The sequence below is a fragment of the Schistocerca piceifrons genome, chromosome 1 (assembly GCF_021461385.2).
Source record: "Schistocerca piceifrons isolate TAMUIC-IGC-003096 chromosome 1, iqSchPice1.1, whole genome shotgun sequence".
In the NCBI taxonomy this organism is placed as follows: domain Eukaryota; kingdom Metazoa; phylum Arthropoda; class Insecta; order Orthoptera; family Acrididae; genus Schistocerca; species Schistocerca piceifrons.
Window position 1 is genome coordinate 662,343,472 of NC_060138.1, and position 13,141 is coordinate 662,356,612.

The 13,141-nt window shown below is 46.5% G+C and overlaps 1 protein-coding gene across 1 annotated transcript in view; it reads right to left on the bottom strand.

Annotated features, from left to right (window-relative positions):
• Positions 1-230: 230 nt before the first annotated feature.
• Positions 231-13,141, bottom strand: part of LOC124805630 — a 99,931-nt gene continuing 87,020 nt past the window's right edge. The window contains exon 5 of the mRNA XM_047266201.1: positions 231-608. Coding sequence (XP_047122157.1) covers positions 566-608 — 43 coding nt within the window. The 3' untranslated portion in view covers positions 231-565. The remainder of the gene's footprint in view (positions 609-13,141) is intronic.

Here is a 13,141-nt window from a genome sequence, read left to right on the forward strand (position 1 = left end):
CAAATTGCGTGACTCAGCCAAGTCACCCTTTTTCCATGAGGCCCATAGTTCCGCCTCATACACAACACTCTTATCGTACAGCTATCGTAACTTTCACTTCGACACTGGAGGTTTCTTACCGAGTTCTGTCTACCTTAAGTTTCTATGAGGTACCATTCGCGTTTTATTATTCTATAAGCACGTATTTCGTTCATTAGGTTGCAGTAAAGTACAAAACTGAACAAATGTCGTAGGTTTTTCTAGCAAATGTTTATTATATACAAACACATCAACTAGGAAGAGTAAGCGTACACTAGTGATAAATATTCATTAAGACAACAGTTTTCCCCGCGCTGTCGTTTACACGACGTGTGCAAGGCTCATGAACGCCTCAAATGTCTCTCCGTTGTGCCTGAAGAGCGAGGCACCGTGGTCGCGCAGCACGGCTGGTACGTAGGCTGCCGGAGAACTGGCGCCGAGCTGGGCCGCTCCGTGGGGGCGGCCGTGGCGCCGCACTGCAGGGGGCGCCGCCGCTGGGCGCGTGGGCGGGGCGCCGGGCGAGGGCCGCCGCCCTGCCGCAGGCTTCTCACTCAGAGTAGTTCGCGTACGAGTCGTCTGCCCCGTTTCCACTGCAACAGTTTTGTCTGTATTTACTTATTCCGCTTGCCACACGTCCTTGCACCTAACCATTCTCAGTATTTCTATGGGTGTGGGATATTAATTAAAATTTCGTTCCTATGAGAGCTCATTTTCATTATTTTCAATACAGGACAAAGCCCCTGGTACAACTGCTGAATGGTGTGAGTACATAATGCCTGTTGGGTCTTCCTTACATTATTGGAACTTTTCAGGAGCATGTCGCAAATGACCAGTCCCACAGGATGCGCGCGTGCAGCTTATTGGCGTGTTTCGAGTTTTAAGGTCGTAGCACTGGAGCACCATACCGACAAATCGATCAGTCAGTGGAATTACTGCAGAAAGAGTGGCAATCAGCTGGTCTCAGGTCAGCAGCGTGGCAGAGAAGATTTACCCTTCGAGAAATTGTAGCATAGTACGACAGACACTGACGAACAGATGGGAGACAACAACTGGAATCCGGCTCGAGGTTATAGGCAGAGTGACACCACTATGAACCGTCGGGAATATACACTACTGGCCTTTAAAATTTCTACACAAAGAAGAAATGCAGATAATAAACGGGCATTCATTGGACAAACATATTATACTAGAACTGACATGTGATTACATTTTCACGCAATTTGGGTACATAGATCCTGAGAAATCAGTACCCAGAACAACCACCCCTGGCCGTAATAACGGCCTTGATACGCCTGGGCATTGAGTCAGACAGAGCTTGGATGGCGTCTACTGGTATAGCTGCCCATGCAGCTTCAACACGACACCACAGTTCATCAAGAGTAGTGAATGGCGTATTGTGACGAACCAGTTGCTCGGCCACCATTGACCAGACGTTTTCAGTTGGTGAGAGATCTGGAGAATGTGCTGGCCAGGGCAGCAGTCGAACATTTCATGTATCCAGAAAGGTCCGTACAGGACCTGCAACATGCGGTCGTGTATTATCCTGCTGAAACATAGGTTTTCGCAGGGATCGAATGAAGGGTAGAGCCGCGGGTCGTAACACATCTGAAATGTAACGCCCACTGTTCAAAGAGCCGCCAATGCGAACAAGAGGTGACCGAGACATGTAACCAATGGCATCCCGTACCAGCACGCCGGGTGATACGCCAGTATGGCGATGACGAATACACGCTTTCACTGCGCGTTCACCGCGATGTCGCCAAACACGGATGCGACCATCATGATGCTGTAAACAGAACCTGGATTCGCCCGAAAAAATGACGTTTTGCCATTCGTGCACCCAGGTTCGTCGTTGAGTACACGATCGCAGGGGCTCCTGTCTGCGATGCAGCGTCAAGGGTAGCCGCAGCCATGGTCTCCGAACTGATAGTCCGTGCTGCTGCAAACGTCGTCCAACTGTTCGTGCAGATGGTTGTTGTCTTGCAAACGTCCCCATCTGTTGACTCAGGGACCGAGACGTGGCTGCACGATCCGTTACAGCCATGCGGATAAGATGCCTGTCATCTCGACTGCTAGTGATGTGAGGCCTTTGGGATCCAGCACGGCGTTCCGTATTACCCTCCTGAACCCACCTATTCCATATTCTTCAGTCATACGACAAACCGCAATCGCGATAGGCTACAATCCGACCTTTATCAAAGTCGGAAATGTGATGGTGCGCATTTCTCCTCCTTACACGAGGCATCACAACAACGTTTCGCAAGGCAACGCCGGTCAACTGCTGTTTGTGTACGAGAAATCGGTTGGAAACTTTCCTCATGTCAGCACGTAGTAGGTGTCGCGACCAGCGCCAACCTTGTGTGAATGCACTGAAAAGCTAATCATTTGCATATCACAGCATCTTCCTCCTGTCGGTTAAATTTCGCGTCTGTAGCACGTCATCTTCGGGGTGTAGCAATTTTAATGGCCAGTAGTGTGTTATTGGGAGCTCGGTTGAGATTTCGATATGTCATGCTTTGTTTACTGCTGACACAACAGAGTTGCGTGGTGTACAGCCGAGTCAATTGGAGCATTGTGTTGTTTTCTGTGGTGTTAATCGACGAGTATCGCTACTGTTTGTGGCGATCAGATCAGCACCAACGCGTCCGTCGACGACCCGGTGTACGTCCGTACGATTCAGCGATTCTCGAGAGTCGTACCTGTCCAACTACTCAAATCATGGTGCAGGGAGCAACTGGATACGGCTTAACAGGAGTTATTGGGTAGTTGTGAATGGGAGCTGAATACTCGCTGGCATGCGGCAGGAATGATAAGCTCTGTTATCATACCCTTCACGACCAGGATAAAAAGTTGAATATTCCACCAGGACAATGCAAGACTGCACGCTGTAGATCACTCCGTAAACGCCTCGAAGAATGTAAGGGCACTTAACCGGCCTGCAAGTTCCCCCAAGCATGTCTAGGATGCGATGGGAAGCCAGCCTCTAGCCAGTAGTGTTCATGAAATGAGACAGGATGTATATCAGTTACAGGAAGACAATCCTCAAGATGACATCCGTAGGCTGTTTACTTGCATGCCACAATCAAAGTAACAGTGTGTGGTATTAGTGACCGCCGGCCACTGTAGCCGAGCGGTTCTAGGTGCTTCAGTCTGGAACCGCGCGACCGCTACGGTCGCAGGTTCGAATCCTGCCTTGGGCATGGATGTGTGTGCTGTCCTTAGGGTAGTTAGGTTTAAGTAGTTCTAAGTTCTAGGGGACTTATGACCTCAGATGTTAAGTCCCATAGTGTTCTGAGCCATTTGAATCATATTCGTGACCGTTCGATTATACGCCATTCTGATGTATACTATGGACATCAGTTCCGAAAGGAATGAAAGTTTAATCGTTTAATATGTACGAGGTTTAAAGAGGAACAAAGACATCGGCCGAAATTGGACACTGAAATAAAGTCAACGGTGACTAGTGAAAACTTGTGCCGGAGTTCCAGAGTTCGATAGATTCAATGGAGAAAAACTCTGAGGAAATTTTCATTTTATGGGTGGGCAGAAACATGTTAAGAATCTTGTCTTACTATTACGACGAGAGGGGAGACATTTGTTGGGCGGGAGAGGTGCTGACAGGTGTGCGCAATAAGAAACGAAAAAAATACAACATGCTGTGGCCACGTAACTTCTCTGGTCATAACCACCTTAAGAGAGCGTGTCAGTGTGGCAGAAACTAGCATTTAAAGTTGACGGGGCATAGTGAGTTGTTCAGTGCTTGCTTCTTAATGTCATCTAATACAATTTGTCCAGACGCTTCTTCATTTTGTAGGACAGATAATAACTTTGCCATATTTTATAGGACGACCTGAGGAAAATTCAGAACGATGTGGCAAAAACTTACAAGAAGAAACTGTAATGAAAGTACAGTCAACCATATATCATGAACACGTATCTCCAACAAATTATTGGTGGCGGATGACCAATTGTAATATCTAATGAGGACTTATTGGAGAATTATTAAATTGGATGTCTAGCAATAAAGAAATATAGGCAATGAGCAGACACTATTGAGGAACAGGAGATGGACAAGAGTGTTACAAACAGCAGAAACCGTGAAAGACTAAGAACAATTGGGAATTCATCATTGAAGTTAAAATACGAGAGAGTAGAAGAAACGGATGGAGATAGACTACTTGGTAAACAAAAAATGACTAAACGAATATTTTGGTAGACTTTTGTTTTCCATCACGAGTGATATCGATAAATGGTGATGATGATGATGTAATGAAACTGGTCCCGAACCACCAGAGAACAGTCATTTCTAAGCCCAGCTTTCATAGCAGTAGATTATCGGTGTTTTTAATTGGGAGAAACCTCCACAATTACGGATAATTTTCGCCATTTAGAACGCAGTGTACAATTTGTAGCCTTTACCACGCCAAGAGAACATCTTGGAGCCTCCAAATAATGTTAACTTATGTTTTCTTTCCGTAAGCCTAGTATTGTTTGGATCTTAAATAGCGTTCGTAGAAAACTCTTGGCAGAGACTTTTGGACTGCGTCAGTTATCAGAGAATTTCCATGATGTCAGCGCAATCTTAACTTTGCAGAGGGGTTAACGCATGGTTGACCGCATGCGAGGTGTGAAGAAAGGTTACAGATCTTTCACAAAATTCCAGTTATCGAAGGTGAGAGTTTGTGTCTTAGCCTACACATGCTGTTACCTTTTTATGCCAGCTCTCTGTTGTTTGACAGAAGTGAAAGCAAGATAGTTTTGATCATAGGGTCGCACTTCCCTAAGTTGTTAAATTGGAAATCATTTTTGTGGAAAGTAAAGCGTTTGTTTGTGTTACTGTAGCCCCATACTTCTCTAATTATTATTCTATTGTTTGTTTTGATCTGAGGACGTAGCAAGGAACGAGATGATTAAGTCGAGACTGTCAGGGGTGTACAATTTACGGTCTGATGTCCAAGAAGGAGTTTATGTGATTGCAGTCAGGTAGATAGAGGGCTAAAATCAATAGTGAAAGAGTTGTGACTAATTAGTCGCTGATACGGTGAACTTCACAGGTGCAGGGCTATAGAAAATGGATTAACGTCCGACTGTAAATGTTTCCTTCTCGACAGTGAAATTAACGCATGGTGTAGCGAAATCATCACTCTCGCATATAACAGACCAGGTAGATGATTGTAACAGACATTTCGTGTGAATTCTCGAAAAGAAGACGAGAAGGAATATTGTAAGTGCTGCAACGCTGCCGCCTTCCACCTCACGGAGTATGAAATTATTGTTTCAGTTACAAGACGACAGTGGAGTGATCTAAATGAGTTTGTTGATGACGCTTCTATAAATCTACGTCTATAGCTATAAGTACATATATTTCATGTCTATGTCTATACTCCATTTCGTGTACCACTATCTAATCTCCCTTCCCCCCCCCCCTCTTTTCCCCCTTTACTGTTACAGCAGTGGATGGCATGCAGGAGCGCCTGCTGGTAAGCCTCTGTATGATCACAAATCTTTCTCAATTTATTTGCTTGGTCTCCTCGCAAGACATATCCAGGGTGAAGTAATATGCTCGTTGACTCTTTTAGGAACATACGCTCTCAGAATTTCAGTAGTAAACCGCACTGTGATGCAAAACGCCTCTGTTGTAGCGCTTGTCATAGGTGCTGCTTGAACATCTGCGTGATACCTTCGTCCGTACTAAACGAACCTGTGATGAACTGCGGAATTCTTTTTTGGATCTTTTCTACTTTCCCTGTACTACCTGGTACGAGTGCCATACTCCGAAGCAATACTCAAGTGTTGGTGGAACGCAGGCTTTGTGAGCTATCTCCTTTACGGGTAAACTGTACTAGTAGGATATTCTTCCAATGACTATGTCTGGCATCTGCCTTCCCTACAATTAGTTTCTTGTGGTTGTTCAATTTTAAATCGCTCCTTGCGCGTATTCCTTTGTATTCAATGGATGTGACTGTTTCCAGTGATTGTTCTGCAGCCATGTAATCAAACTTGTTATGTTTCCCCCTATTTACGCGCAATATGTTACATTTATTTTGAGAGCCAAATGTTAATCTCCGCACCAAGCACTGAGCATATACAGGTCTTCCTGCTTTGTAGCCAACAATAATGGGATTATTAACACTCCTGTCGGATATGCCTGAAGCTACAGTTGCGTCAGAAGTTTTTTCTTCGTTAAGAACGATATGCTGCGTTTTATTTGCCAGGAACTCTCCAGATGGATCAAAAAGTTGCTCTAATATCCGACTATCTAATACAGTTGATGAAGGTTCCAAGGAAGATTTTAGTCTCATCCGACTCTTCAATCATAATTGGCGGTGACTTCCATCTAGACTCTACATGTTGACGAAAAAACTTGTTTAAAATTTGTTGTAAGCATAAAACATGGTCCGAAATTGTACTAAATGCATACTCCGAAAATTATGTTGCGCTATTAGTTCAAAAGGCCACTCGCGGAGTAAATGGTTGCGAAAACATGCTTGACCTCTTTGCGACAAAGACTCCTGAGAAAACAGAGAGCATCATGACAGATACAGGGATTAGTGACCATAAGGTCGTGGTAGCGAGGTTGAATACTGTAAAATACAAATCTACTAAAAATAATCGCAAAAGTTATCTATTTAAAAAAGCAGATCATAATTCAGTTGGCGCCTTTTTAGAGGCCGTCTTCATTTGTTCCAAACAAACTATGTGCAAGTAGACCAGATGTGGCTGGAATTCAGAGAGGTAATATAGCTGGCAATTGAGAGATTTATACCAAATAAATTAATAAGAGATGGAACAGGTCACTCTTGGTACGTAAAACAGGTCAAAACACTGTTTCAGAAGCAACGATAAAAGCATACCGCATTTAAAAGAAGTCGGTAAGAGGAAGTACAAGCATAGTGTAGGCAGTCCCTTAGGCGATACGTTGCATCTTCGAAATGTGCTGCCAATAAAACGCAGTCTTTGGTTCGCCTTTCCCGCAACATTATCCACAGCGTGGTCAGAAACTGCCTGAAAGGCTTGTTAAGAGTGCTGTAGGTTGCGCTAAGTAATAATCCTTAAGAAAAAAATTCGATACGTTGCACCGTTTCCGAGTTAGCCGATCAGGCCGTTGCGCGCAGCGGTCCACCAGAGACAGTGTCGCCAAACGTATTCTTCGTTTGGCTTCCTCAAATCAAACAAGAAAGCGATACAGAAGTTGGACATGGGACGGCAGTAAGAGTCGGACCCGAGCCAAAGGCAGAGCAGTCTCGTGTACTATCGTCCATGCTATGAGAACTTCTGACACCAAATATATCTGGAGGGCCCCTTGAATCGGAGCGCTCAGCGCCCTGATTGGCTAGCCTCAATACTAATTAATGTGGAGCAACGTAGCAAATCTTTTTCTTCCCAATTATTTCTCAGCACAACCTATCCTGCAACGCTTTTCAGACTGACCCTGTACATGGTCGTTGTTGTGGTATCCCGGCGTGGCGATTCTGAAGCCCCGCCAGAGAGCACAGAATTGAGTGGCGGCCGCTAGCTGGAGGTCTGCATCAATTGGCGCTGGCGTCGCTACTGCAGCGCTGGCCGCAGAGGCACGCTCCTCTGTGCTCCTATGTGCTCGCGGCCGCTCTTTAAAGCTAGCAGCGCAGCAACTCGGTCCTTCACCCCCACCCTGAGATACCTTGGCCACACCCTCGACCGACACCTCACCTGGACCCCTCACCTCCAGACCTTCCAGCAGGAAGCCCATTCTCGCCTCCGCCTTCTGAAACTCCTGTCTGGCCGGACATGGGGATTGCATCCTTCTGCGATCCTCCACACCTACAAATCCCTCATCCGTCCTATCCTCTGTTATGTCAGCGTTGCCTGGATCTCCGCAGCCACCCGCTTTTACGAGACCCTCCAAATCCTCGAATGCCATGCGCTCCGCCTTGCGTTCCATATCCGCCTTCCTTCTCCCACACGGCTCCTGTATGAACTCATCCCCTTCCCCCACCTCCTCCTGTTCCTCCAACATCTCCGCATCCTTTACATTGTCCGCAGGCTTGATCCCCCCCACCCTCTGGTTTCCTCCTTCCTCTCCACCCCCCCCCCCCCCCGCCCGTTGCCACACCTCTATCGCTGTATCACTCCCTCTCTCCACCTCCACACCCTCCATCCCCTTCATCAGGGCAATTTCCAGCGCCTCCCCGTCCCGGGTGATGAACTTCGCCGTGACATCTACCCTTCCTTCCAACTGTAACCTGGCCTTGTCCCCCCCCCCCTCCCCAGGGCCCCCTTTTTCCTCTCCCCTCCTTCTTCCAGAGCGTATTTTCCTCCTTCCCCCCCCCCCCTGAGACCCTGCACCCCATACTTGCCTTTTTCCCTCCCACATCCCTCCCTACCTGGCCCTCTTCAGCACGCCCCCCACCCATCTCCCCCCTCTCTTCCCCTCCTTCCCTCCCTCCCTCCCTTCTTCCGGTCTCCCTCATCTCCTTGCGCCTGGCAGATCCTCTGTTTTGATCATCGTCAGTGTGCCACGTCAGTGTTGTGTTTAGTGCTGTTTCTCCTGTGCGTCAAGAGGTGTGATTTTAATTTTGTGCTGCCTTGAGGTTTGCTGTCAGTGTTTGTTATGTGCTATGCCATCCGTCGATACTTTCATGTTCCAGACATACTGTGCCTTGTGTTCTTTTAATTGTCCCAGTGTGTGATTTCTTGTGTGCGCTACTTTTTTACGGTTTTTATCTCCATTTTACAGTCGCCCCTTTTTTTGTCTATTGCCTTCCATGATGTTCCCCCTTTTTTATATCTATGTTCACCATATTCTCTCCTTTGTGTACTTTTAACAGTCTTCTATTGTTTTTTCTATGTCTTTCGGCTGAAGAGCAACACATATGCTGCAACCAGCCCGCCCCGATGGGGAATTGAAATACAATAAAGAAAAAAAAAACTCGGTTCTCAGTCCTGATTTCACTGCGCTGTCGTATTGATCTCGCCATACACAGCTTTTTTCATTTCCGGATTTATTACGTCTCAGGTTCTCAGTTGGTTTACTCGTTCGACGTGTTACGAAACTGCGTCGTCCTTCCTCTTGTTGTTGCTTTCCTGTTAACTCTCGGTGATTCGATACTGACGGCTCTTGTCCAGTTTCCGCGAGTTATCGAGTCGTCTGCGGTCTCGTCAGATTCCGGTCACTATAACTGGCGACGAGGAAAAAGACTGGCAGTAACAGCAACACCTGTTCTTGCAGCAGGAATTATAATAGCAGTTCTAGCAGGAAATTGAGTTGGTCTGTCAGGAAATTCAACTTGCGGAAGATCAACTGCAGATTCAGGATACCCAACCCATCCAGGATGAGGTCATTTAACAGGTAGAGAGTCGTTCACCCGCGTTTCCGTAATTTAACGACGCCAAAGAGGGTTTGGACACGAGTTTTGAGCGGCTGAAACCGCATTATGCAGATTTTCGGGCCTCTGATGACGCTCTTCAACGGTCGCGCATCTTTCTTGGGCTTCTCCAGGTAAGTTTTCTTTACAGAAGAAGTTGGTTCCACTCTCGAACTCCGTCACACTCACTTCGAGAAGACGTGTTTGTTGCTTCCGAATTATTACCCGCAATGATTCTACGTAGTCGCGTCGCGCCTCGAGTTTTATTAATACTAAAGTAATCTGGTCAGTCATATCGCTCGTGGGTGATCGATTTGCAAAGCTTGAGTCTCCGTTGCGATTTCAAATGCGCAAACTTGCCTTGCAAAACCTCATTGCAGATTCTTTCCATCGATACGTAGTGGTTCAGTTGACTCCCGATCCGGTAATATGAACTGGAGCGTTCGAATTGGATATCACACGGCGATCAAGTTGCATATCTGCCAATCAAGAAGCCTGCTTCCAGGTGAGAGTCTAATCTCGACTGGGTTCCCCTGAGTTGTCCGCACCCTCTCGTACGATGGTAGGGTGTTGTGACAGTTCGATTCCTCTTTGGGTTCAATTCACAATCACCACTGCGCACGAAAATGTAGGACGGCTGATGACGTTGTTCATTGTCCTTAGTCACTCACCAGGAAACATTTTCGGTCTGGATGTCTCTCATTGTTTGGGCTCTCTGATTCGTTTCAGATCGTCTCTGACACAGATCTTTTAGAGCAACTTCACGACCTTGTACTGCTTTCGCACCTATATTAGCGCCTGGCCTAGGGTATCCACAGATTTTCAGCCTAATATCTCTGTGTTTCCACACATTGGCCCCATTTTCTGCTGGGCGCGACACATTCCCATCTCCCTACAGGCAGCCGTTAAGCAGGAATTCGATCATCTTCCCGAAACAGGAGTGATTGAATCTCTTAGAACCAGTGCTTGGGCCACACCCTTGGTAGTGGCCAGGAAACCAAATGGCTCCATACAGCCCTACAGAGACTTAAATGGACAATAAATACCCAATACGGAGTCCAAAGGACCTTCTCACATAGCTGGATAAATTTGGCCACGGCATATTTTCAGATACCGCTGGAAGAGGAATCGTGAATCATTGTCGTTATTAACACTCCCTTCGGTTATACAAGCGTTTGAGTTTTGGGACCTCTTCTGCTCTGGCAGTCTACCAGAGATAGCTGGAACAGTTAACCATGTCCATCTCTGCTTGCACTAACTACCTAGATTAATTGTCATGGACATTACACGTCAGGGCCATCTGTGCAACCTTGGCACAGACGCAGGGTTCAAGTCCCACTTACACAAATGCCAGTTTTCTCAGGAACAAATGGAACACCTTGGATACTTGCTCAGCAAAGAAGGGCTCCAGCTCACTGACAGTACTGTAGCAGTTATTGACTGTCTCCAGCACCTCCAAAACTTAGAGGAGCTACAGGCTTTTTCGGGGAAAGTGAGTTATTATTTTAAGTTCCTTCTCCAAGTGGCTCATATTATGGGTCTGCTAAACCAGCTGCAGAAAAAGGGAATTCATTACAGGTGCATGGCTGACTGTGGACACACTTTGGTTCAAAATGGTTCAAATGGCTCCGAGCACTATGGGACTTAACAGCTTAGGTCATCAGTCCCCTAGAACTTAGAACTACTTAAACCTAACTAACCTAAGGACATCACACACATCCATCCCAGAGGCAGGATTCGAACCTGTGACCATAGCAGTCCCGCGGTTCCAGACTGCAGTGCCTAAAACCGCACGGTCACCGCAGCCGGCTGGACACACTTTGATCTGCTATGCACGGCACCCTGCCTTATGCCCTTTTCCCCATCACATCCACTTTTTTTTTTTGCAGCAGATGCCTCTCCTTACGGCATTGGTGGTGTCTTAGCACATCAGAATCATGACAGCACCGAGCAACCAATCACCCATGCGTCAAAGATGCCGACAGTTATTCAAAGAACTTACTGACAAAAAAGATGCTTTGGCGATTATCTGTGCAATTAAGAAGTTCCACATTTATCTATTCGTGACCAAGGTTACACTCACTGTGGACCACAAACCACTGGTCGAATTCTATGCGTTGTACTCCCAACTTCCAGAGTGGACAGCACAATGGGTCCTGCGCTGGGCACTTTTCCTCAGTTTCTATAATTATACTATTAAGTACAAACCCACAGCAGAACATGCAAAATCTGATGCTCTAACTCACCTGCCTGCAGGGCTACACCCAGGCTTGGACCAACAGGAAACCTCATGTTTCCAGGTAGATGTGGAACAGTGACATGCTTTGAAAGTGTTTCCCATTATGGCTGCTCGGATCGCTACAGCCACGAGCTGCAAGTGTTTCATACACTGTGTAGTGAACTGTATTCCCCATGGGTGGTTCAAGTACTTTTCAAAGAACACCGATCCAGAGATCCGAACCAACTGCCTTGTGACCTCAGGTTTTACAACTCCTCCATCGTGGACATTGGCAGTATGCCTACTGGCCAGTGCCACTTGTGCCGCTCCACCCTCTTCGCCCTTGGGATTGTATTCATTTGGATTTAGAGGGCCCATTTCTAGGATTTGTCACTCGTTGTGGTGGATTCTTAATCTAACAACCCATAAGTGGGCTTAAGTGCTGGGACACCAACTGTGTGACCAGTTCACCTCCGAAAGCGTCATCCAATTTCCTTCTGGAGCTATACCCAGGTTTCTGGGCCAGGGAGGGGGGGGGGGGGTAATCTGGTAGCCTGGGCTGGCGACTTTTAAGGCCCACCGGAGGGCATGGAATTCATTGGCCGCTTCTAGGCAGCAGTGCTTCATCCGTAAGCGCTGGCATCACTGCTGCAGAGCTGGCCAAAGGGGCTCGCTCCTCTGGCTAGCTTCCTTTGAAAGGAGCACTTCTATCCTCAGTGGTGATTTCACTGTGGTCTTGTATTAATTTCGCTACACATAGTTGTTTTGATTTCTGGATTCGTCACATCCCAAGTTTACGCTCGTTGTTTGACTATTCTGTCGTGCCATCTCCATTGTTGTTCTTTTTGTTTTCACCTTATTGTTAACTCTCAGCAACAGGCTTTTGATGGTCCTAGGCCAGTCGGCCTGATTCTTTTGTGTTGTCGCCTTGAGCCCGGTCTTATCAGATTCAGGGCATTACAGTCCCAGTTTAAGTTCTTCATAGCCGTACTCCCAAGGTAGTAAGTTGTAGTGGCAGCCTTTAAATTTGTAGGATTTTTCGTGGAACTGTGTACGCCAAATAGTTCAGAAATCTGCTGCAGAAACAACGAAAAAAAGAATGGCAGACTTAAAAGAACGCAAATACTTTAACACTGACGATGTTTTACAGAACTCTGAAATTTAGCGCGGAGTTCAATGCCAGGTGCTTTTAACAGGTACCACAAAGAAACTCTGGCTCGACATATGGCCGAAAATCCAAAGACATTCTGATTGTATGTAAAGTACACTAGTGCGAAGCCACAAACAATACCTTCGCTGCACGATAGCAATGGTTATGAAACCGACGACAGTGCCACTAAAGCGGCTACAGCACACGGTTTTCTGAAATTATCTCACCACAGAAGACGAACCAAATATTCTAGGATTCGAATCGAGAAGAGCTGCAAACATAAGTAACTTGGTAGTAGATATCCATGATGTAGCGAAGCAACTTAATTTATTTAATAAAGTCATTTCTCCCGCTCTCGAGTGAATAACATCGACTTCCTCTGAGAATGTGCTGATGTAGTAGCTCTATACT